General features: G+C 33.5%; 3 protein-coding genes across 9 annotated transcripts; all 3 read left to right on the forward strand.

Moving 5' to 3' along the window:
- Positions 1-51: 51 nt before the first annotated feature.
- On the forward strand, positions 52-1,144 carry Prpk (TP53 regulating kinase). The gene has a single exon (XM_066291748.1). The coding sequence runs from the start codon at positions 336-338 to the stop codon at positions 1,011-1,013; it is 678 nt and encodes a 225-aa protein (XP_066147845.1). The 5' UTR covers positions 52-335; the 3' UTR covers positions 1,014-1,144.
- Positions 1,145-1,830: 686 nt separating this feature from the next.
- On the forward strand, positions 1,831-12,098 carry LOC136344363 (muscle M-line assembly protein unc-89-like). Of its 6 annotated transcripts, none has more exons than XM_066291744.1 (24): positions 1,831-2,157; positions 2,922-3,122; positions 3,256-3,384; positions 3,547-3,675; positions 3,732-3,906; positions 3,960-4,100; positions 4,160-4,230; positions 4,283-4,404; positions 4,711-4,820; positions 4,877-4,995; positions 5,048-5,147; positions 5,198-5,367; positions 5,421-5,564; positions 5,682-5,864; positions 6,001-6,178; positions 6,301-6,536; positions 6,654-6,820; positions 6,879-7,006; positions 7,266-7,292; positions 8,913-9,121; positions 9,177-9,355; positions 9,925-10,135; positions 10,191-10,334; positions 10,535-12,098. In XM_066291744.1, exons 2-24 carry the CDS (start codon positions 2,955-2,957, stop codon positions 10,670-10,672), a joined length of 3,378 nt encoding a protein of 1,125 aa, XP_066147841.1. In that variant the 5' UTR covers positions 1,831-2,157; positions 2,922-2,954; the 3' UTR covers positions 10,673-12,098. The 6 variants fall into 6 exon arrangements, with proteins under 6 accessions (XP_066147841.1, XP_066147840.1, XP_066147843.1 ...); XM_066291743.1 differs by having other exon boundaries at positions 1,833-2,157; positions 4,163-4,230; positions 6,876-7,006; XM_066291740.1 differs by having other exon boundaries at positions 1,834-2,157; positions 6,876-7,006.
- A 1,290-nt stretch (positions 12,099-13,388) lies between these two features.
- SerT (Serotonin transporter) lies at positions 13,389-25,109 on the forward strand. Of its 2 annotated transcripts, XM_066292439.1 has the most exons (12): positions 13,389-13,560; positions 14,081-14,226; positions 16,477-16,672; positions 16,806-17,003; positions 19,171-19,305; positions 20,019-20,229; positions 20,288-20,426; positions 21,293-21,656; positions 21,717-21,961; positions 22,014-22,214; positions 22,267-22,434; positions 22,484-25,109. In XM_066292439.1, exons 3-12 carry the CDS (start codon positions 16,516-16,518, stop codon positions 22,556-22,558), a joined length of 1,893 nt encoding a protein of 630 aa, XP_066148536.1. In that variant the 5' UTR covers positions 13,389-13,560; positions 14,081-14,226; positions 16,477-16,515; the 3' UTR covers positions 22,559-25,109. The 2 variants fall into 2 exon arrangements, with proteins under 2 accessions (XP_066148536.1, XP_066148535.1); XM_066292438.1 differs by lacking the exon at positions 14,081-14,226.
- Positions 25,110-26,264: the final 1,155 nt, after the last annotated feature.

The following is a 26,264-nucleotide window of genomic DNA, read 5'->3' on the forward strand; positions in this document are numbered from 1 at the left end:
ACAAGTAATACTTTGGAATTCTTCTACTCTACTCCCACACCAAGATGGAAAACACCTATGTTTCTTAACCTCAAATTTCCAAAACCAAATGAAAATATCATCTGATTTTAATTTTACTCAGTTTTATCAAAATATAAAGGGATAGCTAGTTTATATAGTACTGATAGTTCTTTTAATTTGTGTTAATTGAATTAACAGTCTCTGGACTTCTTATTCCCAGGCCCTAGATTCCCTATTCTTCAGTCCTCACTCCCAAATACAGTGCTAGTGCAGAGTTCATTTGCCAATACTTTATCATCAATTTAATTCTCTTTTTCCTTGACGCTAATTTGGCTATGGAAGGATTTACACTAATTAAACAAGGAGCTGAGGCGCGACTATACCAAGGAACATACTTAGGCAAACCGACCATTGCAAAGGAGCGTTTTCCAAAAAAATACAGGCACAAACATTTGGATGAAATCATGACAAAAGAACGTATTAAAGCCGAAACCAAGGCAATTGTTCGATGTAAAACCATAGGAGTTTCCACACCTATGATCTTCTTTGTGGATTTTGATCGAAGGACAATTTTTATGGAACATTTCATTCATAACATAGTTTTAAAAGACTTCATTGAACAGACAGATTTGAATATCTTACTAGACTTGTCTGCAATAATAGGAAACACTTTGGGAAAAATGCATGCAGGTAGCATTATACATGGTGATTTAACATCTTCAAATATGTTACTTGTGAACAAGCACAATAAGGATGATTTCAGTGATTTGAAAGAGTTGAAGTTAGTGTTCATTGATTTTGGGCTGGCACATATTGACCCTAGTGCTGAGGACAAGGGAGTTGATTTGTATGTGTTAGAAAGGGCTTTGTTGAGCACCCATGTGGTTGCTGATAAAATATTCCCCAAGATATTAGAGGGTTATAAAGAAGGTTATAAAGGGGGATTTAAGGAGGTGTTGGACAAGTTTGAGGAAGTACGATCTAGGGGAAGGAAAAGGACTATGATTGGATAAAATTTATTCTTAAGTCTTATTGCAAGTGATTATTTCTGCTCTGAAAGACTTTTAAAAAAGCTTCATAAAATGATTTGTAACTAATTACATACGTAATGATTTTGAATATAAAAAATTCATTGTTTTTTCAATTCAAATTTTTATTTTTTTAATCTAAATTGCAATTGGAGGCCTATAACACACCACTAAAATTAGGAATTTTTACTTTTATTACTTAAAAAGAAATCAGAAACTATCAACTCAGTTTAAGGGCTTTCCAAATTGTTCCTAAAAATGACAAGGAGATATTTAATTTTTATTAAGAAAAACTAAGGGATACTAGTTATATTTCTTTTTTGTTTTCTCATTACTAACTTAAGATTTGTCTTTTCCGCAATTGTCGAAACAACGATCGATTTTAAATCACTAATAAAAATAAACCTATAATTTTTCGGGGTCGCGCACCACGTTGCCATACAGGAAATTATCTATTAGGCACGTGATTTTTCATATAAACAGATGAACTTATTCACGACATCCCTCTGGTGTTTCAAAACCTACTTGAGATATTTTTAATAATCGCTGTTTACTGCATGAGGCGTTTTCCATGTTAAACCTGAGTTAAAAATTGGAAATAAAATGCCGTAAAAGAAAAGTTTTGGCCAAAATATTTCAAACTCGTTTCGATTTACCACTCCAGCAAAATGTTACCAAAATCCTTACTCTAACTGGCAAGCAACTGTGACTAACTACGAGATTGTCAAATTATTTGGGACTGTTTGTAGTGTGGCTTCACTATCCTGGCTTACATAGCATAGTGTTCGATAATTAGATCCAGAGTTCTTTTGACATCACCACATCTCACTCTAGCTTGTCAAAAAATGAGATAAAACATTGTTCTGAGTTTAATAACGTACCGGAAAAAAGAAGAAAGTCGATGACGTATTGTGAAAATGGCTGAAATTGAAATGGCCGAAATTGTCTCCTGACTGTAAACTATAAAAGAGTTATTTCTTTATTACTTTTTAAAGGTAGCATAACAATTATTAAACGAATTTTGAGTTAACTGTGCAGTCTTTCCTCTCAATTCCGTGAGCCTTTACCTAGTGCTTTCATTTGGTCTCTTTGAGAAGGTATTTTACGAGGATTCGTCGTCGGCAACGAGGTAATTTGTAGTGTTGATTTGGTTGTTTATTTTCCTGTTTGGTGAAGGCATACTGCCCTGGAGCAACATTTTTTTAAATAAATAGTGTTCAAAAAAGCATTAAGTATCTTTCAATATACTTCATTGTATTGTAACTATTTTAAATGTTTTATCTCAATTTTAGTTGAGGACACCAAGCAACTATCCACTATTCTCTTTTTAATAAACAACTAAACTAAAGCAAAATTATTGAATCATGTCTTAAACTTACTACACATAAACTTGAATATGATAAATTTTGATATTCAAAACAAATACACTCCTGTCACAATAACAGCAATTTAACATAAACATCATGTGTATGCATAATATACAGGTCAGGATTATCAGAGTGGTGGTTAAGCTGTGATTCAAGAACTCTGCTAGGGATCCATTCAGGAATCACACAATATCCTAACTTGATATTTTTGGTGATATGTTAGCATTGATAATAATGAAAAATACATGGCTAGCTATGTACCTAAGGGATCTATAGCGATACATAAAATTTCCAATTGTATTCACCTTATTTCTCATACTATTTCTAAATTTTTTTGCAAAAAGAGCAAAACTAAGTTCATGTTTTTTTTTTTTTCATAAAATAGCTCAAGGAAGTACATCTTAACACATTAGCACATCTTTAAGGAACAGCCTATGTTTTGATGTACCCTTGTAAATAACTTTACATATTTCATAATTGTTTAAAAAACTTAAAATAAAAAAATACTAAAAAATTTCATTGTTAGATAGGTTCTGAACAGCCTATCAGATCACCCACAATGCAAGAACCAGGGGATACTTCAATCACTGTTGTGGAACCTCATGTAGAAACCTATGCTGAAAGCAATTTGAATGAGAAAAACATTGGAACTCAATACATTTACACCACAGAGGGGCAGTTAATTCCTGCAAATGATCAAACCTCAACCATGGATTTGAGTTCACAGGTAATTGATTATTTGTGATTGATCAATTTGCATTCGAAAGTTTTTTCACAACAATTCCATATTTTATGTTGGATTTTCAAAGTTTTTGATTTGGTTTTTTTTTATTTATTTTGTTTTTGTTGCACAATTTTAGACTTATAGCACTACTCATGTCACTGAAGCACAAAACATACACATTCAAGAAGTTGACTATCAATATGAACAGCAGTATGGGGATGGTAATACTCAACAGGTTGTTAATCAGACTGAATATGTTTCAAATGTAAGTCTTATTTCAAAAATTGTTTAAATTGGATATTTTTTCAATGAAAAGTGCTATAAGTAGTTGAACCATGATTTTTAATCAGATTGCTTAAGTATTTTAACCAAAAACCTATACAATTTTATTCTTTCCAATCTTATTCTTTTTGTGCTTTTCCTCCAGTCAACCAGTTATGTAATGGAGCCAGCAACTTATGCCCCTGAAACAAATCAAGAAAAAGCCATTAGTGAGCAACAAACCTACTCATCTGACACTACCACTTATACGTATTTTACTGCAACTTCAAATGAGGTAATTAATGCAAAGGGACAAGGGCATAAATTTTAAAACTTAACTTTGAATCTCAGGGCGAAACCAACTATGCATCAAGTCCACCTCCCCCTTCAGGAGCCTTATCTGCAGATCCACTAAATAATTTAGGAAAGGATGTAGATAAAACAGATAATGGTGTAACTCAACATGAAGCTGCTGAGGAACAAAAAGAACCTGCAACTGAATCAGTCTCGATCATTTTAGAACGAGGTAAGCCAATTGTATGTGTATTAAAGTTTTTACAATTTGATTTATTCACAAAGAATTGGAGTCAAATCCTGCAGTTGAAATTGAAAATGCTGATAATATGGAACAAATAGATGAAACAGCAACTAATCAGGAAATAGAGGAAAGTGAGATAGTTGAAGAAACCATTGAAGAAACGGAGACCGTAGATACTACAGGTTAGACCATGTAGACTAATAATTTAATTTGTATTCTAATTATTTATGATTGAAATTAGAAGGAAGCCTTAAGGAAGATGTTGGGGATGCAAATAGCAGTCAAGAAATTGGAGAAATTGTTCCAGAAACTGTGAGTAGTACAAGTATGTATAGGCTATAAATGCGAGTTAATATTCATTTAGGGAGTGTCGACTCCGCGTCCAAGAGGTCGAAAACCGAAATCCGATATTCCTCTACATATCTTAGGCCGTGACGTCAATAAACCTGTAGAAAACTTTGTCAATGGGAAAACTCTTAAGCCCCGGTAAGACCCAATAACGGACAATTTTTATATATTTATTAGTTTTATTAACATGAACCAAGAATGGTGATTTCCTTCATAATAAATGGTCTTCAATGTTATAATTAACAACTATGGGTACCTCCTATTACGTCACAAGTGTCTAGGCTAATGGTGAGTTAATGTGAATAACAATTAAACGCCGTAATGTTGCTATTTACGTTAAAGCCAATTGGGAATCGAAATAATCTAATTTTTAATGATACTTTAATTAACAATGATTAGAAACTTATTGATTGGGTTGAAAGTTAAATAATATCTTAACTCTAGATTGGGTGTTAAAGTACCATACAGAAACCTGACCAGTCAGATTGTATCAAAAGCCGAAATTGAGAAGGAAATAATTGAAAGAGGAAAAAAGAAACAAGATGAGAAGAAGGGTATTGCATTTCAAATGTTTATCTGCGATGATATATAATGTAAACTTCTATTGTAGATATATCATTTAGTCGCCAACTAACCTCAAGGTTAGCACAGAAAATTGCTCCAGATAAAAAGAATTCAAAAGCAAAATCCAGCCGAAAGGCCGATAGTAGCAGTACCAAAGTTTCTGACGTAAATTAATCAGTTGTACATCAATTAAGCAAATGTAGAAAATAAATTTTAGGACGAAGAAATGGAGGTGGACAGCAATGGGAATGAAAACAGTGAAAAGAAGGCGTCTGTGGCGATCGATAACGATTCTGATTTGCTCGCAATACTTGAAGGTTCAAATAATAATTCAATATATTTCGAGATTTTAAAAGCTTGCTTAAAGGTGATGGCGATTCAGAGGAAATATCTGCCTTAAATCCTCAAAATAAAGAATCAACGCCCAGTGATGAGACAAACATGAAGAATTTGGAGAGGGAAATTGCACTGCAGCAACTTCAGGACTTGCCCTATCTGTCGCCGAAAACCAAATATGTAAAGAGCAACAAACATAAGGTTATATTTTTTTAGGTTTTGTAAACATAATTTTATAGATTATTGATTTCTAGATGTATTCAAAAGACCGGGTGAGCAGTACATCAGAAGGGAAGGTTTCCTCGTCGACTGATAAACTGGTTCCATCTACCAAACCACAAGGTCCCAAAAACCCGATTAAAGCTAATGCTTTGAAGTTTGATGAACCTCAAATCAAGGTAGAACGTTAAAAATAATTAGTTTTCGGTCCAAATAAATATAGCAACAATATTAATAAATATACATCTTATTAGATAATTTAACGTAAGGAAAAAGCTTCATATTGCATTTACTAGGTAAACGTGGCTTTGAAAACGTATTCCCGAAAGAGAAAATCTAGTGAGGGGGTTCCTGATTCGACTCCGTCACCATCGAAGAAAACCCATGTGCCTTCAACTGAAGTTAAAGTAGATACTGCTGGAACCGCTTCTAAAAGTCCAGCTTACGTTACAAAAAGTTCAAGAGTAATTAAGAAAAAGGTAAAATATGTGTTTTCCAATTTTATTTTAAAGCTTTCTCACTTTAGCCTAGTGTGTTCTTTGCCATATTGCAGACATTTCCTCACTTGCCCCTGGCCCACTAAGTTCAATTTGTTATACTATACAATTGTTTAAGGTAATTTGGGATCCAGATGAGTCGATGGCTCCCAGAGCAAAAATGGCTGCCATCAAGACTGATTCGCCGTCACCATTGAAGATACCCCAAAAAACTGCTTATTCAAAAAACGAATTTAAGTCAGCTGACTTGCCGAAAAAGTCAGCTGCGGATGTAAAGTCCAAACCCGAGAAGAAAGGTATTTTTTAGTTAAACACAGAGTATTTTTTCTAAAATTTAAAAGCGATTTTTTCGGAGTCATTTGTGCACATATATGTAGTACCACAATTGTGTAAAAATTTCCCGCACTTGTATTTTTAGGCGACGATAAACTGTCCCCTCGGAAATTAGACAATACAGACAAGAAACACAGTCCTGAAACGTCTAAATTGGCTTCAAAACAGAAGAAACCTAAATCGATGTCCGAGGTCGACAAACTACTGGGAGATGAAGGGGCCATTAAAATGTTATACGATTTAAAGAAGAATCCGATTGAGGAGAAAAGAAGAAAGACTGTTATGGATGTGGACAAAACTCTAAAGGATTTGGCTAAAAAAGTAAGATTTATTTGAAAATTTGTACAATCCGACTAGCATAGGCATGAGGATTTGGTTTTTCTATAACCGTCAACTGTAGATTAATTTTTGTTACTACTAATTAAAACGGGTTTTCAGGCCAATCAAATTAAATCCGATCTAGTGAATACAACTTCATCCGAAACACCGAAGTCTCTGAGGAAGAAAGAAGCGGGAATTTCGCCCGGTTCATCTTCAAAATCGACTCTTGCTCCGACGCCGGTGCATGTCGGAATAACTAGACAGAAGTCAAAAGATTCTGCAAGGTGTGAATTTAAATTTATTGGTGTTAAAAATGCGTACAATGAAAATTTGTTATAGAAGCTCTCCACCACCTTCTCCGGGGTTTTCTTTCACTAATGAAACATCTTATTTGGTGAGGCGCAGGTCCAGCAGCTCGATTTCGAGTGGCGAGGATACAAGCGGTAGTCTTGATTTTGACGGCACTGAAGGTAAGAAATTTATAACCATTTAATGCGCTGTATTAATATGTTAGTCTCAACAAAATTAAAAAAAAAGTTCTTCGCCTACCATTTATAAACAAATTATAACTGTCAAGGAGCCCGATTTTTTAAGTAAATTAGAATGTTTCCTATTCAGGGATGTTGTTAAAATGGAATGCCAAATTAGGTCTATTTAAATGATTTTTTGAATTTTTGTAGTAAATGTATATAATTTTTGTATATTTTGTCTTTATGCTGCTTCTCAAAGAGGATTCTGCTGAATCTGATTACGTCGGTAAGAATAAGATGGCTGAATTCTAGATCAATTTTATCACTCATATTGCTGAATTATATAATAATATAATTTAAAATTATACAGAATGTTCCTGAAATGACTGTTCAATGTTTCACTAAAAATAAGGTATTCCAGAAAAGACAAACTTACCTATATCCAAAGTTCTTTCATTTTACCGCTACAGGGTTCAAAATTCTCAAAGTAATACATTATTTTTTAGAAATAATTGCTTAACACTTTTATCAATTTTCACTAATTTTGAAACTAAGATTACTATATAAATTGGTATGTTTTGACGTGAGCGAGATCTTCTTTAATACGTGCAAATATTAAAAATGGCACGGAGTTTCAAGAATTCAATATTAGTTTGTGAGGAAAATCAATATTAATTCCTGCAAAAATTAAACTTTACTTCATGAAAAAAGTTAAATTTTCCTTCCTGGAAAAAAATCATTATTGATTCCTGAAAGAGTTTCTCAAAAAAGTTTGAATTTCGAATTAATTTTGACTTAAAGTAGAGGCGTACGCAGATGAGAGTTGAACTAAAAAAAAAACAGTATTTATTCTTGAAAAAAGTTTTAAAAGTCCATGAAGCATCTCAAGTTACGATTTCATTCTTCGCCTACGCCCAAAAATACTTCGGAAAACCTTTCAAAAGAGCCAAAGATGCAAATAATTTCGACTTTCAACTAAAATTATAATTTTGTAGTTTTCGTTGACCTGACAAAACTCACTCCCGAGAATTAAAAGTGTGAGCCAGAGTCACATTAGCAACATTCACTTTCACTTACAAAATGACGATTAAATACCGCCTACTTTCCCTCACTAAGTGATGAATGTATTAACGGAGTACCTCACGAATATTTAGAACAAAAGTAAACCCGATTATCCCGATCATTTGTACAGCACGTATTACGAACACCTTGTTCATCGCCGCGCCAACATTCGAATGAATCATCTACAAAGTGATATCAGTGCGAAAACGTACAAAAATTTACTACTTGCTTTTTGTAAAGGTACGATTGATCGGTCTGAGAAACGATACCCGATAGGAGGTACTATACGCTGTTTCGAGATTTAATAAAATGGGGGAAAAGTTGTAGTTTAATCATGTAAACATACCCCGACAAAGTAAAATACACATTTTCTATTGCAAAGAGAACTTAATCCAAAAAGAAATTTGAAGTTTTTCGAAAACATTACCAGTTTAGAATTTCATACTTTATTAAATACTTTATGTTCATAATTAATATACATATGTATAAAATAAAGGCAGTCTCAAAAATAAAGTCTCTGTAAACCTTAACATTTTGTCCTAGTCTCTTAAAAACTTAATAACTTAACTTCAAGGACTGAGTAATATATGGATAAGAGCTTATAAATTTAATTATCTTTGAGCAAAAGCCATAAGCATCGTGTCACGATTCTGCAATGACATCTGTTTCTTCACTAAATTGTCCAGAATTTGTAATTTCTATTAATAACAACACTGTATATAAGTAAGTTTATCTAGACAGCCTTATTTTTGATTCAGTAATTTTTGACCACGCATTGTACAGTCATGTTAGAAACATTTTGTATAAATATATGTATTAGTAATTGTCTTTCTTTTATCAACAGATAAATTATCAAAGAAGATTCCTGTCAGTACCACTACTGACCCGCTGAAGATTAAAAGACCAAAACGGTCGCAGGAAAAGGAGAAATCGCAAAAACGGGCCGAAAATCGAATAGGACACTTCAATACCTTCACTATTAAGAAAATTAATAAGAGCATCATTATAGATTTGCACAGTGAAGGTAGCAGTAGCTATTACTTCACCTCGGAAGTGAGTTCCAGTTGCAATGATTTATAACATTGAATAACTTGTTATATTTTCTAAGCTTTTAAGCGAATTAACTACCGCATTAAACAAGATATCTACGGAAAGAGATTGCAACGTGGTGTTGATTAAGTCGAGCAAAGAAAGCATCTTCAGTGAGGGACTCGATTATAGATCGCTTATTTCGGATAAAGAAGGAAGAAGGCAAACTAACGCCAAAGAACTGGCAGTCTTAGTAAAGTAAGCCTATGTTTTGTAGCATTGTTCAAGCTCACATCACATTCACCATTGATATTTATTTGTTATTATTTTTGTGTTTGTGTGAGTTTGTATGGTCGATTGGAAGAAAACTCGTAAGAGTTAAAGGACTCAAAACAAGTGTTTGCTTGTTTCAGTTGATCACATAACATCTAAAGATTGCTTGTCTCAAAATACATTTTGCGAAAGTATTTTTCTGAGTTTTCCACAAATCTTTGAGTAGGTACAGTGTTTTAACGTTATAATAACACACAACTGTCTTGCATTTTTGGTTATATTATTGTTACAATAGTGGACAGATTTTTACTCACGATCGATTGCCAGGTTATCAAATAAGAATGACTCTGATATATTTATATTCTTGGTTTTTCAGATATTTCTAAAAGATACAAATATTTGAATTTCTTTTCAATTTCGTCCTCGAATTATGTTAAGCGATGGATAACTTTTACTAACAACGTTTCTTTTAAAGCACCACAATCAGCAGCCATTCTTATTTGGCCACCCAATATGACTATTGTGATTCTTTCTGCATCAACACCGATTTTCAGGGACTTTTTAAGTACTCTATTAAAATTCCCAAAAATCTTGATGGCCGGAATTCAAGGACAATGTTCAGGGTTGGCAGTAACAATGCTGCCGTTGTTTGATATAGTAATTGCCAGCGATGATGCTACTTTCAACACTTCCTATGCTATTTTAGGCAGTGTCGCAGAGGCGGGCTTTTTATTGACAGTTCCCTATGTGTCCAGTTACGGCCTAGTACGTTGGTAAATAGTTTTAGGTGGAAGTAGAGTTAGTAAAAATTGACTTTAAGGCGGGAGAATTACTATATGCGTCACAGACATTGACCGCTGATGAAGCCTGCAGACGCGGACTGATTTCGAGGCTGTGTTGGCCTGAAAAATACCAAGATACCTTGAACAGTACGGTGGCGGCTGTTGCTCAAGGATCTAAACAAGTAATTATACCATCTTTTTCATTTTAAGCGTGCGAATTTTCTTCTGGATTTTCATCTATAATTTATTGTCTGGGTGATTGTCTGAAAAACCCAGCTGTACCGAATGATGATAAAATGTACAATTTCTGCGATTTGATTATTCATTATTTATGCAGTACAAATATCCAATTTGTATAATCAACTTTTAATTTTTCTGTCAGAGTTTAGAAGCAAACAAAAGGCTCCTCCGTTCCAGTTTAGCCGAAAGTTCTAAAAAAGCCTTGGATTCTATGGAGGCTGAGCTTGTAGAGCACTGGACCAGCAGTGAATGCCAGACTAATTTCGCGAACATTGAATAATTGAATTATTTTATTTATTGATCGCTGGAGAAAGCTCCAACTCGAGAGAATATTTCTTTAAGACAAATAGAATTTAGCATAATATATTTGGGTATTTAGACGATTTTTAGTCGCAAGCAAAAAAGCTAAAACTATATATTTTTTAAGTTTAGACAACTTTATTTTAACCAGACTTTCCTAATGAATACGAGTACAAACCTTGCTCTATTTTAAAATTTAAACCAGCATGAGGCTTTTTCCTTTCCTATCAGTTCAATATAGAAAAAATTGCAATTATTGTGTAAAGGAGACTGAGAAAGGAGAATCGCCTGAAATGCACAAGATTAAGAAATTAATATCAAAATTGCGCAATGATACTGTGTGTCCCATGTTTTATGTGACATTACTCCAAAATTTTGTAGGGAGAGAAGTATGGTTTAAATATAGAATTTATAAGATGGGGGGAAGTTAAATGTTAACATATACGGAAGTTTCATTTAAAAGAAAGAGTTGAATGTTCTTGCAATTTTTTGAAACACGCCGTATATTTAAACATATGTTTAAACTATATTTTTGCAGACATCTTATAAATTTTATGTTTAAATCGTTCTTCTATCTCTATGAGATTTTCAGATCGTTGCTGTTACAGATAATCTAGGACACCCAGTATAGAGCTAGATACTATTGCTACTTTTATACAAAGATATTTGGTAAGTTGTGAAATATTGTCTCGTAATTAAAGCCAAAAACAAACAATTGTGCAATGTGAGACATTGTTTAAAGAGAAAAAAAAGCAAGTGGGACGTGTACTTGCTTAAGTGGGGCAGGAATAATATAGGAGAAAAATATTCTTTCCTATTTCTTTTTTTTCTTAACAGATGGAAGATATTTTTTCATCGATAATTTAGTTAAGATAAAGGGGGTGTTGTGTATTTCCTGGTAATTTATTTGTATCAAATAACATTAATTTTCAATTATTTAAAATTTTAAGCACCAGGGCCTAACGTAAAAATAGTTTTTCCATAAAAACATTACACGAATGCATTGATGTTTGGTCTTTGCGATGAATTTGTGCACTTTGAAACGCATCGTTCATGTCTTTAATCGTATGCGAACGATAATTATTTGATTGAAAGTTTTAAAATATGTCCCCACGCTTATAAACTTTACGGTTTGTATTACAGTAATTATTTTTGTCCTATTATAATAATTGAACATTTGCTAGACTTACAAAAGGAAATTTTTTCTTATATACAAATTAACAATATTTTAATGTATAAACAAATAACTTTTTTCATCGTTTTGTTGTAATTACATATAGTTTGAAGGTAGAGAGCTTTTGTTTTCCTTCTTTGTACGCACGTATAGTATTTTTTCGCGATTGATTAGTTTGATGATTATTGTAATGTTTATAAAATATATTAAATGTTCCAATTAGTGGCATAAACTTGTATTATTTCTTCCAACAAAATTAACAACCCAAATACCTCGAACAAATTCATTCTATATTCTAGACATTATGGTTTATTGGTTGTGTCCTAACGCATTAAATTTATATTCAGTGTGCTTTTCTCAATTCAATACGGTCTCGAATGTATCTTGTTTTAATTAAGCAGCTTATCAAACATTTAAGAACTTTTGTTACTTTGTTGGATTTAGGGCTTTATTAATTTGTTATATCAAAGCACCTTTGTTACGTTACTTTAAATCAATATGCACCAAGTTGTCAAGAAGCAAAATGGGACAATATATGAAAATTACTACATATATAGTATTGCCACAAATACCTTAGTGTAAAATAAAATGTTATGGTAAATGCGCTTAAAAAATTCAAAATTTGTTGTTAATACGGTGCCATTTGGCTGTATGAATTCGTTTAAAACATGCACGAGTAATTTGCAAAATATTTTCGATGTTTAGTGCAGTTTTCTGGTTATTATGGCGATTTCGAATTAAATAAAAAATATATTACACACGTCAAATCTACTAAAAAATAGGAGTAACTGTGATAGAAAGATGAATAATCAAAGAAAATATTTAAATTCCCGTTTTGGCAAGGCTATAGCTCAAGCAATAAATCGGCCAAACTGTGAGTCTTTGAGTATTTAGGTGCTTTGCAATAGGTTTTGCATCTCAAAGATTAATGCCTTCATACATTGCTGCTAAAATCCTGTAACTATACCTTCAATCATTATTTGAAGGAGTACATATCTTCATTATTATACTTTTTATTGATAAAAAAGGTACTTTACCGGCAATTCATATACTTTCAAGTGTTTGCAATTGCAGTAATTTTTTAAAATCTCCTCTCATGTTCTAGTCGAGCTCCCTTCGACAAGGGCTTAATTTTGCTTCTTCTTTACAAATATTTAATCGCAGAAATGTCTTTGAGAAAGATATTTGTGCATACCCAAAAGGAATCTTTACGGATGCCTTATCATTTAGAGGTAGGGATAAAATATATTTTTTCTCAAAAACTTGCATCAAAAGATGGTAAAGACGCATGTATGAATTTTATTTCCATAAATAAGTCTAAAGAATTTTTTTCACGTGGCTGTTGTAATTTACATTTATTGCTGAGCACAAGTAACCTACGAACACACTCACGAAAATCCGCCTCTTTTTCTTGGACACATTTAAACATCCACTCAAGATTTAGCAAAAACATATTCTGGAGCCAAAGTCTACCAATGAAAGGAAACTTCCAGCCTCTTGAGGCAGAGGCGCAGGTTTCGCATGTCGATCAACAAACTCTGGAACAGTTGTGCCATCAAAGTGTCTTCAGGAGCGAATCCAGTTAGGCTGGATTAGTCCAACATCAGTGGCCGTTTCGGCGTCAATCGAGTGCTCAAATTCAACCCTTTAGTGAGATGCTATGCCACCCGATTGAAGGGCGCCAAGATAAAAAGGTATGATAATGTAGAGTTTAAATAAAGCGTGGGCTTGTTGATTCATTTTTGTGAAAAATAGTTAGAACATTACGATTATTATAAAATTCTTTGAATTTTTGCGCAAAAGCAGCTAAATAGGACTATCTTCAATGTAATTTTATGTTTAAGAAAATTTTCTGGTTCTTATCTATGAAAATTTATCTCAAAAGCTCCACTTTTGTTATATTCTACGGATATTTTGGTAAAGATACCGATATTGAATTATTTCAAATGCAGCTTTATCAAATATAATCTTTTCTAAAGCAGAAATGTGACGATTTCCTCTGAACAAACATATCGAATTCTTCTTGTAAACACAATCTGGGTGGCACTAAGCGTTGTCCCAAATTTATCTGTTTTTTGATTTAAAAAGCATCTTTTTGCATTTACATATTCATAATTTGCATAATTTCACAATTATCCCGCATGTAAGCTGTAAAACTACAACTTCTCAGAAATCTAATGCGCAACAAGTGACAAATTTTGAATCCTATCATAGATAACTGTTATGATGGGCACTGCTTACACTTCAGCGATCTTCTAAAGAAAGGAAGCTTTGTGAGATCTCATCGAGCGGTGTTGCTGAACCGGGTTCAAACATTCGCCTTAAAACGATTTTCAGCCCTTGATATTCTAGATATATGGGTAAGGGTTGGTATTAGATATATGCAGGTAATGAAAGATCGTCACTTTGAATTCTATTGAAAGCTATCTCGCGAAAATCACGAGTGTTACATAATATACAGGATATGGAGTGGCTATAAAACTTTGGCATGTTTTTTAAATGAATTAAAAATTTAAGAGAACGGTTCAATCAGACAAAATTTTCTTCGTCAAATGAATATTCCTGGACGCTTAATTGACAAAAATTAGTCTTCCTGTTACTTATTGATTTTCTCTTTTATCCCTCTCACTACATTCTTTTCCTCTTCGCCGTTTCCTTCTGCCTATATTATTTCACCTTCATTTTCCCTCCGATTCTTCCCGAATTTTCTCATTCTCCTTTTCTTCTTATTATCTTTAACTGGAGTTATTCATAGGAACTCGCTCCTCGCTAACGAAATCATTACTCTTCTTCATCTTTCCTCAGTATATGATGATTGTCAACCCTCAGTAAAGTATTTTAGTTTCATACCTCCGAAGCGTGCAAGATTTTAAAGCGCAATTTTGTCAAATGTTTATATCAAATAGCGAAAAAGTTACAGGGTATTTCCACTTTTTAGTTATAGATTGGGACACTGTAAGGGGTAGACATCCTCAGTTACGGGGGAAGTTTGGGGCGAACTGTTAAATTAATTTGAGGAAACAGTACCAGAAGTTTTTATCCGAAATCCCCAAAATGCCTTTAAAATATGAAATTTCTTAGGAGAACCGATATTGCCATAGTTCTTAATAAACATTCTACGTTCTAACTTACGAGGAATGTCGAGAACTTCTAGATCGAAAGTTACTAATCACAGTCAGTCTGATGTTTCGTCAATCACAAAAAACTTTTTAGACAGTATTTTGGAAAATCACAAAAGAGGGAAAAGTATCAGAAGTTTCGTAGGAAAAAACACATTCCAACAGATTTTATGAAACTTTTTAAATTTTCAACACGTCGTGGGTTCCTAAGAGTTTCAAACTATTTCTTTCCTGATAGATATTTATAGAAGTAGCATGAGAAGTGTTCAAGAGTGCTTAACTATACATTCTTTTCAGTTTTTAATTTTATTCATGTCTTCGTGGGGTAAAGTTAAAGGGGTGGCTCTACGCGGATAATGTTTCTCTCTGAAATTGTCGCATATAAGCTTTGTTCAGACGGAAGCAAGTTGGCAATCGTGAGATTTAATGCAGAAAAATTTTGGTTCTAAATACATTTTAGCGCTATTAGAACATTGTACAAATGCTTTGATTTTTCACCTTTTTTACTTCGATTGTCAAATCAGTTTTAAATACTTAAATTGTTGATTAGTACATCTCCCCTCTTCATACGCCCGGTATGTTTGTTTTTGAATACTTACAACCTCGTGTAATATGGAGCAAAGTTCTATCAGAGCGAATGAAAGTGCAAACTAAAGACGCGGTTATTTGCCTTGGCATCCGGAAGCTATCATTCTGGTTTATATTAGGAATCATCTAAAGAACAGAAACCTCAGCAAATATACCCAGAAGTCATTTTATGGAACAAATTTCTGAAAAATCTTGAGCGCTCAAAAATGAAACGTGTCAAATTGGTCTCGTTTGTGAGCGTCTTCTTGAGAACTGCAACTTCAGCCCATTATAACTTGGAAGCTGTCTTATAGTCGTTATCTCCCCTTTTTGCTGTAAAATATTCGAAAAATTATTCTCTGATAGTGAAAACATAATCGCATTTCCATTGTAAGTAACTATTACTTGTTGGTAAACAACTGCTCGGTTCCACTAAAAGAAGGAGCGCCCTTCATCATATTAATCACTTCGCGGAAACCTTTGCTGGTAATGTTTATTGCTCTTCCCTAATGCATTAATCAATAATTCGGATGTAATTTTACACTGTTGGGCTGGAGCATCCAGTTCGATATTAGTTCTCAAATTACCTGTAATAGGTGACTGTTGGAACATAATCATAATTCGACTTTTTTCAAACAAAATGGTCAATTCCAGCCTGACATGTGCTAAATATAGCCGACGGTAGTGTTATGGTCCAATAAGTAAAACGACGAACGTTAAGTGGACAGTTGTATTTCGTTTGAAATTTAAAAATAGATTATCTCGTATTTTCCATGATAGATGGTTTTTTTTTCAAAGAAAATTTCTAGAGGTGGAGGCAGTTTAATAAATTGCAAAAATAGCTTTATTCCCAGTGGCGTGATGTAAATGGAATTATTTGAAGATAAAAATTGCAAATTAACTTAATTTGCATGATTGTTTCAGCCATGTAATACTCCACTGTAGGAACTAGTAACACTTTAAATGAAGATGGCAGCCCCCGAGGATACTGAAAACCAAAACAACACCCAATATGCGGCTGAAACCAACCATAGTGCCAAGAGTCCCACCCCTACTAGCAACAGCGGTGGCGATGGTTTCCCCGAAAATAATTTCAAAAAATCACCCAGCAAAACTTATGGTATGAACTAATTTAATTCAGTTTCTGAAAAGGAAAGATTATCTTTCGCCATTCTGTCATGAAAATATTTTTTAATCGCAATAATAATTATTTTATTTTATAACTGAAGACGGTATGATTTACATTGATTCAGGTACCAGTAAAGACACTAAAAATCTCTATAAACCTAACAAGGACAACGTTACTAGAGTGGTAGTCGTTGGTTTAACGCCGGAAAGAAGAAGGGAAACTTGGAACAAAAAGGTGGAGTTTTTGCTCGCCGTTATAGGATTTGCAGTCGATTTGGGAAATGTATGGAGATTTCCTTATATCTGCTACGAAAATGGTGGAGGTAAGTAACAAAGTAGAGTATTTATGTACTTATTAAAACCATATATCTTTTTCATTCATCTTTACGAACGTCATTCAGCGCTCAGCCCACGTTTCAGACTCTAGATTAATGGGTTTATAATTTCATTCAAGGTTACAGTATATTTAGACATAGACTTTCACCACCACTGGCTATTGCAGGTTGGCCTAGAGAACGTAGACAATTACTTATAGCGTCTGTTTTCAGTTTATTTGATGACTCTAACATGAACTAGTAATGTGAATGTAATTATTAGTAAATTAAAACATTTCCGCCCAACTAAACTTGAGGTAAATTTGTACGTTGGTGACAGTTGGAGAAATGATTCTTTACTACCCCAAAGCGTTCATTATTACCATCTCTCAGTTCCACCTCATTATGGAATAAATAAATCTCGATACTATTGCTAAAACTTGCAATAGAGATGGATTTTGAGTGCCTGTTTAACATTCTTTTCAGGCAATATCAGTAGAAAAACTTTTGGACCATCAATTGATTAAAATAATGAAAATTTTCCTGACAATGGTGAATGCAAATTTTAAGAAAATAAAAAGACATAGAGACATTCTGGCACTGAACACATGGCGACACATGTCGTCGTGTTGCTAACCGGTAATACGACCTCGTACTCTGGTACCATCTGCAGCCACGCGTGTTTGACGATTTCGTGCTAACGGTGGAAAAAGTACTTCAAATTACTCCAAAACTAAAAGAGGTAGGCACATGGACACAAATCGGTGAATTTATCTTAATGACTAGTAGATTTCCACAATTCACGACCTTAAATGAAAACAAACTAATTTTAAATTTCAAACATGCCCGCTCATTAAACTCTAAATGACTCGAAAAGTAAAAGAAATATTTAAATGTTAGATTAATCAATCTTGGCGATGAATAAAATTATAAAACACAATAGCATATAGAGTGTTTTATATTGAAAAAACGTAATAGAGATAAGGTGTTCTGGGTATATTAAAAAATGTCCCTTGTAGATTCAATTAAGCCAAAGGCTATGTGTATAGGGATATCGAGCATCTTTGACCAACAAGTATTAAACTAAGAGAAACGGATATATTTGACATGCGTTTCTCTACGTCCCTTTCAATTAGTTTGAGGAAAACATGTTATTCTAATGTCTATTTACATCTATCAAGTATCTATTTAAATACTCCCTTACTCATTGCAGCCTCCATTATTCTTACAGAGACCCCGTCGGACTGAGAAATTACAGATAAGTGGATTTGGTTGGATTATTTTCGAGTGGTTTTTCGTTCAATAGCCGTCGGAAAATTTTCTTTAAATTTGTTTGAACAGGACCTGGAAAATACCCCTTTAATATTCGGCGCAGCCTTTTATTAAGGACTCTCAACAATGATATCAGCAACGTGTAACTGGAGCTCTTGCATAAATATTTTACTTTTGACAGGAGGATATTAGAGCAATATTGGATTTTGGGGTTTAAACTTCCTAAGAAAAACGCAAAAGTCTATTCATGAACTTTTTAGCCATTGACAAGATTATTATATTTCTTTTAGAATTATCATCTTCCGCTATACCCATTAACAGCCCCTTTCAAAACCAATTCGAGCATATGAAATTATGAAATTTGGGGAAACAATATACCTAAATGGATATGTTTCTAGACGTTTAGTCGTGTACGTTGAGATCTAAGCAAATTTGAGCATCTCTCGATGAGTCTTTTCATCGAGCACGATTTGGTTAACTCGAGTTTCAAAGACGTTAAATCGAATTACTTAGCTAAAGATTCCGAGATTATGAGTTTTCGAGCTGAATGTCAACTAATGAAGGAAGCGATAAAGATATTTTGGAATAAATATTATGGAAACTTAATGTAGCGTACTTAGCTAAGTTTCTCCTGCAAATAGAGGTCTCTATTGTGTATTTATCTCCAATTTTGATTGACCCGAAAACAATAAAACTTTAACGATCCGCATAAAAACTCCTGAATTTCACGGACTTGTGCCCACACCTATAGGTAATTTGGGACGTTTTGTTCAAAATCGTTGGAAAATAGCGATTTGAAATTCTCTGGGAGCCATCAATAAACTCTTTTTTTATGAATCCATAAAGTAACAGCATAAATGATTTTTACCCATTTACTAAAGCTTCACATATTGAACGGTTCCAGGAGCTTTTTTGATCCCCTACACTATAATGCTGATTTTTGGAGGTCTTCCCCTGTTCTACATGGAGCTAGCTTTAGGACAGTTTCATAGAAGCGGTTGCTTGACGATATGGAAGAGAATTTGTCCTGCTTTGAAAGGTAAAAACATGTCCTACAACTTACCGGTCATAATCATAAGGTTAGCTTATTTTATAAACAGATGAATAAAAGGATTTTTTTAATTACGGCATATGGAGGTTTATCCCAGTTGATTTATAAAAATCCTATAAATTCTGCATCGGTCCAAATTTTCAGAAGTGTCTTTAACAAGTCGAAAACTGACCAAACCTTCAAAAGGAAAGACAATGAAACCACTGCCTTCATTACTGGTAAAATCGTCTTAATGCCTCATGTTGTAGGCACTTAAGATTCTCTTCGATCGAAGTCATCAGGCTGTTAAAGAGCGGTGTTAAATCAGCAAACAACAGAAACCTTTTAGTCCGAATTGAAATTGCAGCCGGGACTTCATGTTCAATTCATTAGGCGGTTTATCAGGAAACCCCCTACGAAAGAAATAAATGGGGTAAAACTTCAAATGTAGTTGCATTAATATTTATACCGTATTTATTAGAGATTTAGATAAGGGTTGAGTGTTGATCGTACTTTCTAATACGGGGAGATAAATATTATTTCCAGTCGATGTTTTGTATCAAACGAACGTTAATGTACTTGCCAATCGGGCAAACACAGAAGCGATCAACCGAACAAAAAGACTCCTTCGGGACTGTAAACACTAAACACTGTACCATTGTGCATCAACTTCAAATTAGAACCTGTGCTTAATTGAAAACATCCTCTCACGTTTATTTTAGGGGTGGGCTATGCTATTTGCCTGATAGACATCTACATGGGCATGTATTACAATACTATCATAGGGTGGGCCGTCTACTACCTGGTGGCTAGTTTCTCAGAAGAATTGCCCTGGACCAAATGCGGCAACCAATGGAACACTGTTTATTGTCATCCAGTTACAGTTGTACGATCTTTGGCTAATGCCACAACACCAGCTAAAGAGTTTTTCGAGTGAGTTTCTTCATGAGGAGAAAAATCCTATTTTTCATTATTGTATTTAATGTTGTAGGCGAGAGGTTTTAGAACAGTACAAATCAGACGGCCTTAATCGAATGGGCCCTATAAAGCCGGCCCTGGCAGTTTGTGTGTTTTCAGTCTTTGTGTTGGTTTACTTTTCCTTGTGGAAAGGAGTGAAAAGCACTGGAAAGGTATTGGATTTGTGAAATTTTTCAACATTTTCGTAGCTAAGAATGGGGTGAACGAGAGTTTGAAATAAAAATTATAATTAGTGTAAGGGCTTTTGATAATGAAAGAACAAATCCACGTCTTTGTAAAATAATCGTAACAATGTGACGACGGAAAATTATTGAGATTAGTATGAGGGTCTCAGTTTCTATTCTCAACAATATGGTGAATCTGCTTTTTATATTTCTCTTATATTTTTGTTTTTTTCCGCTTTATGGAGTTTTCGCTTGAAGTAGCCACAGTTGCATATTTATTTTCAGTTCTTCAGATAATTCTGCCTCAATATAAATGAGTTTTATCTACAACAGTCCAAATATAGCATGATTTGAATGTCAATACCAGTATTTTAAGCACCTCATGTTCTTATTGTTATTATTTTTTTATTGTTTGTTAAATTATTTGTATTGTTTTGCATCAGTTTTTTAATAATGACGAAAGTAACTTTTGTTATACCAATTCCTAATGTTGCAATAGGTGTCATCACCTATACGATGTTGATTTAGCTCTCACACAGCAATAGCAGAAACTATAAGGTCATAGCAAACTGCCGGAATGCGGGTCTGACTAATTCTACTCATAATTCTTTCTTTGATCACTTTTCCAGGACTTTTTAATTGTTTATAAAATGTGTCCATAAAAGAATAAAATAAATCTTTCGACATTAATAATTACTCTACAGACTGTCTGAAATGCAAATTCAACTCTTGATGAATCACCACCAACATGATAGACAGATATGAAAAAGGCAGATTATGTCTAATATCTATTATTCATCTCATTTGACAATGTTGATCATTTCAGTTTCTAACTATAAAAATTCACATTTTAGGCCGTCTGGGTAACAGCCTTAGCACCCTACGTAGTCCTCATAATCCTTCTGGCCAGAGGTGTGACCCTACCAGGAGCCCTAGAAGGCATCCGCTACTATCTCACTCCTGAATGGCATAAGTTATATAACAGGAAAGTGTGGATAGATGCAGCGTCCCAAATTTTCTTTTCTTTGGGACCAGGATTCGGAACATTGTTGGCCTTATCCAGTTATAACAAGTTTAATAACAACTGCTATAGAGACGCTGTTATTACAAGCAGTATAAATTGTTTGACCAGTTTCTTGGCAGGATTTGTGATATTTTCGGTGCTGGGTTATATGGCTCACATGCAACAAAAAAGCATCGAACAGGTCGGACTGGAAGGTGAAGTTACAACAAAAAAAAAGTAACGAAATACTTTTTTTAATTAACAAAGTTTTTTAGGTCCCGGTCTAGTATTCATCGTCTACCCAGAAGCCATTGCCACCATGAGTGGTTCGGTATTTTGGTCAGTGATTTTTTTCCTAATGCTTATCACACTAGGCTTAGATAGTACCTTTGGAGGGCTTGAAGCTATGATCACAGCCCTTTGCGACGAGTATCCCAAAACTTTAGGTCGACACAGAGAAATCTTCGTTGCATTCCTGTTATTTGGGATATACATCTGTGCCTTGCCAACAACCACTTATGTATGAAAACTGTGTACCTCTCTTACTCATTCTGAACATGTTTTATATAAAGGGTGGCGTTTATTTGGTAAATATGCTAAATATCTACGGGCCAGGCCTTGCCATCTTGTTCGTGGTCTTCGTGGAAGCTGCCGGTGTTTGTTGGTTATATGGGACAGACAACTTTGCCAGAGATATTGAGAAGATGATCGGGCAACGCCCAGGCTTATTCTGGAGGATATGTTGGAAATACATTAGCCCCGTTTTCTTATTGGTGGGTTAAAATTCAGTGAATATCTTTAAAAGCAACATAATTTTATTTCCAGATAATTTTTGTTTGTTCTCTCTTAAATCATGAAGAAATGTTGGGTCAAGAATATAAATATCCACCATGGAGTCTTCATGTCGGTTACGTGTTGACCGCCTCGTCGATAGTGTGCATTCCCCTTTATATTATATATAAGTTTGCGGTAACTCCAGGCAGTTTCCTACAGGTGAATTTCACATAATTTTATTTATTGAAACTCATAACTCCAATTTTAGCGATGGAAAATGATATGGCAGGCAGAGCATTCGTCTGACAACGCTCTAACTTACTGTGGAGGTACTGAAGTCTGACCAGAATCAGCAATTGTCAGATCGTATACTATCGAATGGCTAGTTTAAGCTCCTCAAAGTCCACCATATACACTATAACACACATAGAGATGCACTTTTGTGGCGTATTTAATGGATACGTCACAAAGGGGTACTAATCTGTGATCAGCACTTTTTATACTTGAGAGTTTTACTTTAATTCAAGTAAGTGGGTACGTATGTAGGCGTGTGCCAATAGTTAAGTACCTACCTAAACCAGACTGTGGTATACGTTTGTACAAATTAAACTATCTTAATGGCTTAGTAAATAAATGTATATGCAGGTATTCATAGAACTCGCAGGATTCTGCCATTTAAATTTAGGATATATTTCAGGAAATTGTCATATAGTATTGTACTTTAGAGAAGTCTTTGCATCCGATGGATTATATTATATCTAAATACCATTAACAAGTAATATTGCCTTGATCAGTTTCCAAGAGACTAATAATAGAGAATAACTTTTATTGAAATAAAAAAAATCATGCTTGGGTTCCTGACAATAGTGAATATAGAGTTTCTGATACCGATCATGTTTCTTGCAATTGATAGATGGCACCAGCTATCTGGGGTCGGTTCAATAAATGGTAGCGCAAACTAACAGGTAAACGCCATCTAACGGAATGCGCATTTAACTAATTTTACTTACGGTAGGTTAGAATTCCCTTTAACGGTTTTTTAAGATGTTTTGTGTGAGTTTTCGCCATTAAATTTATCAAAAATTTACAAAGTGACAATAATAATTGCCACAAGTTATTATTGATGGGTGGTTTTTCCATCTTATATATCTAGCATGAAGATTTATATAATTGCAGAGCAAATTTAGTCACTAAATCCAAATTTAACATGTTTCTTCTCTATTACTAGAAATCTGGGTAGACAAGATGAAGTTACAGATGGAATAACAAAGGTCTAACGTTATAAAATTATGAAAAGCATGATAAGTGAAGAAGAGATGGCATGGAATAAATGAAAAGTTGTCTCTCTGCCATTAATTATAAATTTTTCTTATTTCGTTGTATCATGACATAGTAGTGTTATATTCTTATATAATCCCACGTGAAGATACAATTTCCTGAAAGATTTCTGAAAATAATCTATTTAGTTTATTGTGATCTAACTTGCTTCTAGATAGATGCTTTGGATAAAATTCAGCCAAATTTTATCCAAAAACACAGAGTTGTTATTAGATGTGTAGACTGCTTGTTTTGAATTTTGTTGCACGTTATCTTTATACATCTAGCAAAGTAATCAGAAACTTGGAATTTAGAGACATTACTCTTTTTTAAACATTTAAAAATATAGCAACAGCCATTGCTATATTTTACTAAAAAAATTTTTCGATTTTAAAGTTTATTAGAATTGAGTTTGTTGATAAATTCAGCAAAGCTAAAGACTAAAGAGGTTCCTAAATATAGTGTGCTATTATCATATATTAAATATATATATAGTACATATATAAGGTACATATATGTAGGTAAAACTTTATTAAAAAAATTAACTTACTGTCTAAAATAAAACTTTCTAGGTCTAGTCCATTGATTAACTTCAGTTTCAAGACCAATAATTAATCTATCAAAATTAGAAAAATTATAAAACAAGGATTTTTCAGTATTGCCATTCTGATAACCCTTATTGAAGGCCAATTTGAAACACCCTGTAAGAGTTTTTTTTATTTGTATTATATTTTTTCAATATAATTGTATTTGGGTAAATGTATTACAGAATTTCTTAAACTTCTCGATTTCTAATTTGCAATTTGAATTATTGGACTGTCCCACGGGATGTTGATGCTGTTTGACAAATAATATTTAAAGAGATGTTTCGCTATATTCTTAACAATAACAATGCTATAAGGTTTTCACATTGGAATGTGGGTAAATTGCTAAAACTCCGGAGTAATATTAAAATTGCAATGTCTTAGAAATTTTTATAAATTGAATTTACAGGGTAAACAAAAAGGTATATTGCTCAAAGTTGGTGCACGGAAGACAGTTCAAGAAAGAAGCATTTATAAGGATGCAAAAACAGTTAAAAATATCTTTAAAAATATAGTTAAAAAGCAGCAAAAATACTTAAACCATAACGAAGGATGTATATAAATATTATTTCATATACATATAATCTCCAAACTTCTTTAAGGTAAAAATACTGTATCATACATATATAGATTTAGGTAGAATTAGATCAAATACTATCTTGTATAATGGTTTTTAAATATAAGAAGGACTTTACATAAAATATCCAGCCATATTTTATGTAAAAAATAATTAGAATACATCTGTCTATAAAGTTATGTAACCTCACGTACTGTAGTAAAAAATATTTAAGTTCTAAAAATGTTTCTATGTTTTGACATTGCGTGAGTTTGGGATTGTATTACATATTCACCTTTTAATATTGTAGTTGCGAAGGTCTTTTGCAGCCATAAAAGCCCTGCGCACATAATAAAGCTCTATTCTAATGATTTTTTCCCATCATCAATACCTTATTTTTCACTGCAAATTTTTAATAAACGTGTTTATTTTGAGTACTTAAAGGGCACTTTAAATTCTCCCACGGACCCCCTAATTCACACACATGCAAATTGCCCTCATAAGCATTATCGGTGGTTTTACGAGTTCGACGGTGTACGTAACAAATTAAGAAAATAAAGAGCACAAACCTCAAGTCGAATTTGTGGCATGTAGCACCACTTTTTCGAAAAATAAACATTACACCCGTGTGAAATAGAGCCGGAGACATGTGTTCATTCGGGGCACAAGCAAAAGTATATTGTTACGAGAGATCCTATGAAAACAAATACGAGATTTAAGATAATAATCCCGAAATTGGACAGAAAAAACATAATAAATGAGGACTAATTAAAAAATTCTCGAAATTTCAATTTCTTACGGCAAAAAATGGAAATGAGCATTGTCAATAATGGATTTTGATGAATGATATTTACTTAGTTATGAACAAATTCTTCATAATTAGGTATCAGTTGATCAAAATTCTTTGAAAAGCATGTTGCTAACTCCGAGGAGAATAATTAGAAGCAATTTGATTAGATTGATCTGTACTTTATTAACAATAGGGGATGCAAGGTTTTAGGTAATCCAGCTGGATGATAGCTTTTGAGGCCCTCAAAAAGTGATGTGACATAAAACGTATTATCTAACGATGGCAAAGCACAAACACCATCTATCGAAATGCGCATTTTGCTAATTATATCTATGGTCACTTTAAACATTTAAAATAAATTTTTGATTTTTTTAAACGGATCCTTCAAATTTTAACAAATAAAGTAATCGTATTCTCAATCAAATTCGGTAACTAAACGGATTTCATTTTGTAACTAATCACATAATGAAGAAAAAAGAACTAAAAATAGCTGGAGAAAGTTTATCACTTTAGAACTGGTTCCTGCATGTTTTTTACAGTGTTGAAGCTTTTTTTTATTAGGGGAACTAACACGTCGTAGCTATCCTTAAAAAAAATGCCCCACTTTCAGTGGATTGCCATCGATTATTTACTACGTCCAGTTCTTTTGGATTATTGCGTCCAACGCAAATTGCAAAAGGCCAAATTTCATGTTTATCACAATTACAATGACTAGGTCCGGCAGAACTAACAGTTACACGATTGTTGATAATTCTTCTGAGTGACACGCTGATATACGGTCAGTGCAATTTATCTAACTATT

The sequence above is a fragment of the Euwallacea fornicatus genome, chromosome 17, assembly GCF_040115645.1.
Source record: "Euwallacea fornicatus isolate EFF26 chromosome 17, ASM4011564v1, whole genome shotgun sequence".
NCBI lineage: Eukaryota > Metazoa > Arthropoda > Insecta > Coleoptera > Curculionidae > Euwallacea > Euwallacea fornicatus.

Excerpts from the sequence above, each read along its gene's own strand:
- LOC136344363 (XM_066291740.1), top strand. The coding sequence starts at position 2,955 with ATGCAAGAACCAGGGGATACTTCAATCACTGTTGTGGAACCTCATGTA. Across the intron at positions 4,821-4,876 it reads GAAACAAGATGAGAAGAAGG|ATATATCATTTAGTCGCCAA; the intron begins GTATTGCATTTC and ends CTTCTATTGTAG. Across the intron at positions 4,996-5,047 it reads GCAGTACCAAAGTTTCTGAC|GACGAAGAAATGGAGGTGGA; the intron begins GTAAATTAATCA and ends AATAAATTTTAG.
- SerT (XM_066292439.1), top strand. The coding sequence starts at position 16,516 with ATGAAGATGGCAGCCCCCGAGGATACTGAAAACCAAAACAACACCCAA. Across the intron at positions 16,673-16,805 it reads ATCACCCAGCAAAACTTATG|GTACCAGTAAAGACACTAAA; the intron begins GTATGAACTAAT and ends ACATTGATTCAG. Across the intron at positions 19,306-20,018 it reads AATTTGTCCTGCTTTGAAAG|GGGTGGGCTATGCTATTTGC; the intron begins GTAAAAACATGT and ends CGTTTATTTTAG.
- Prpk (XM_066291748.1), top strand. The coding sequence starts at position 336 with ATGGAAGGATTTACACTAATTAAACAAGGAGCTGAGGCGCGACTATAC.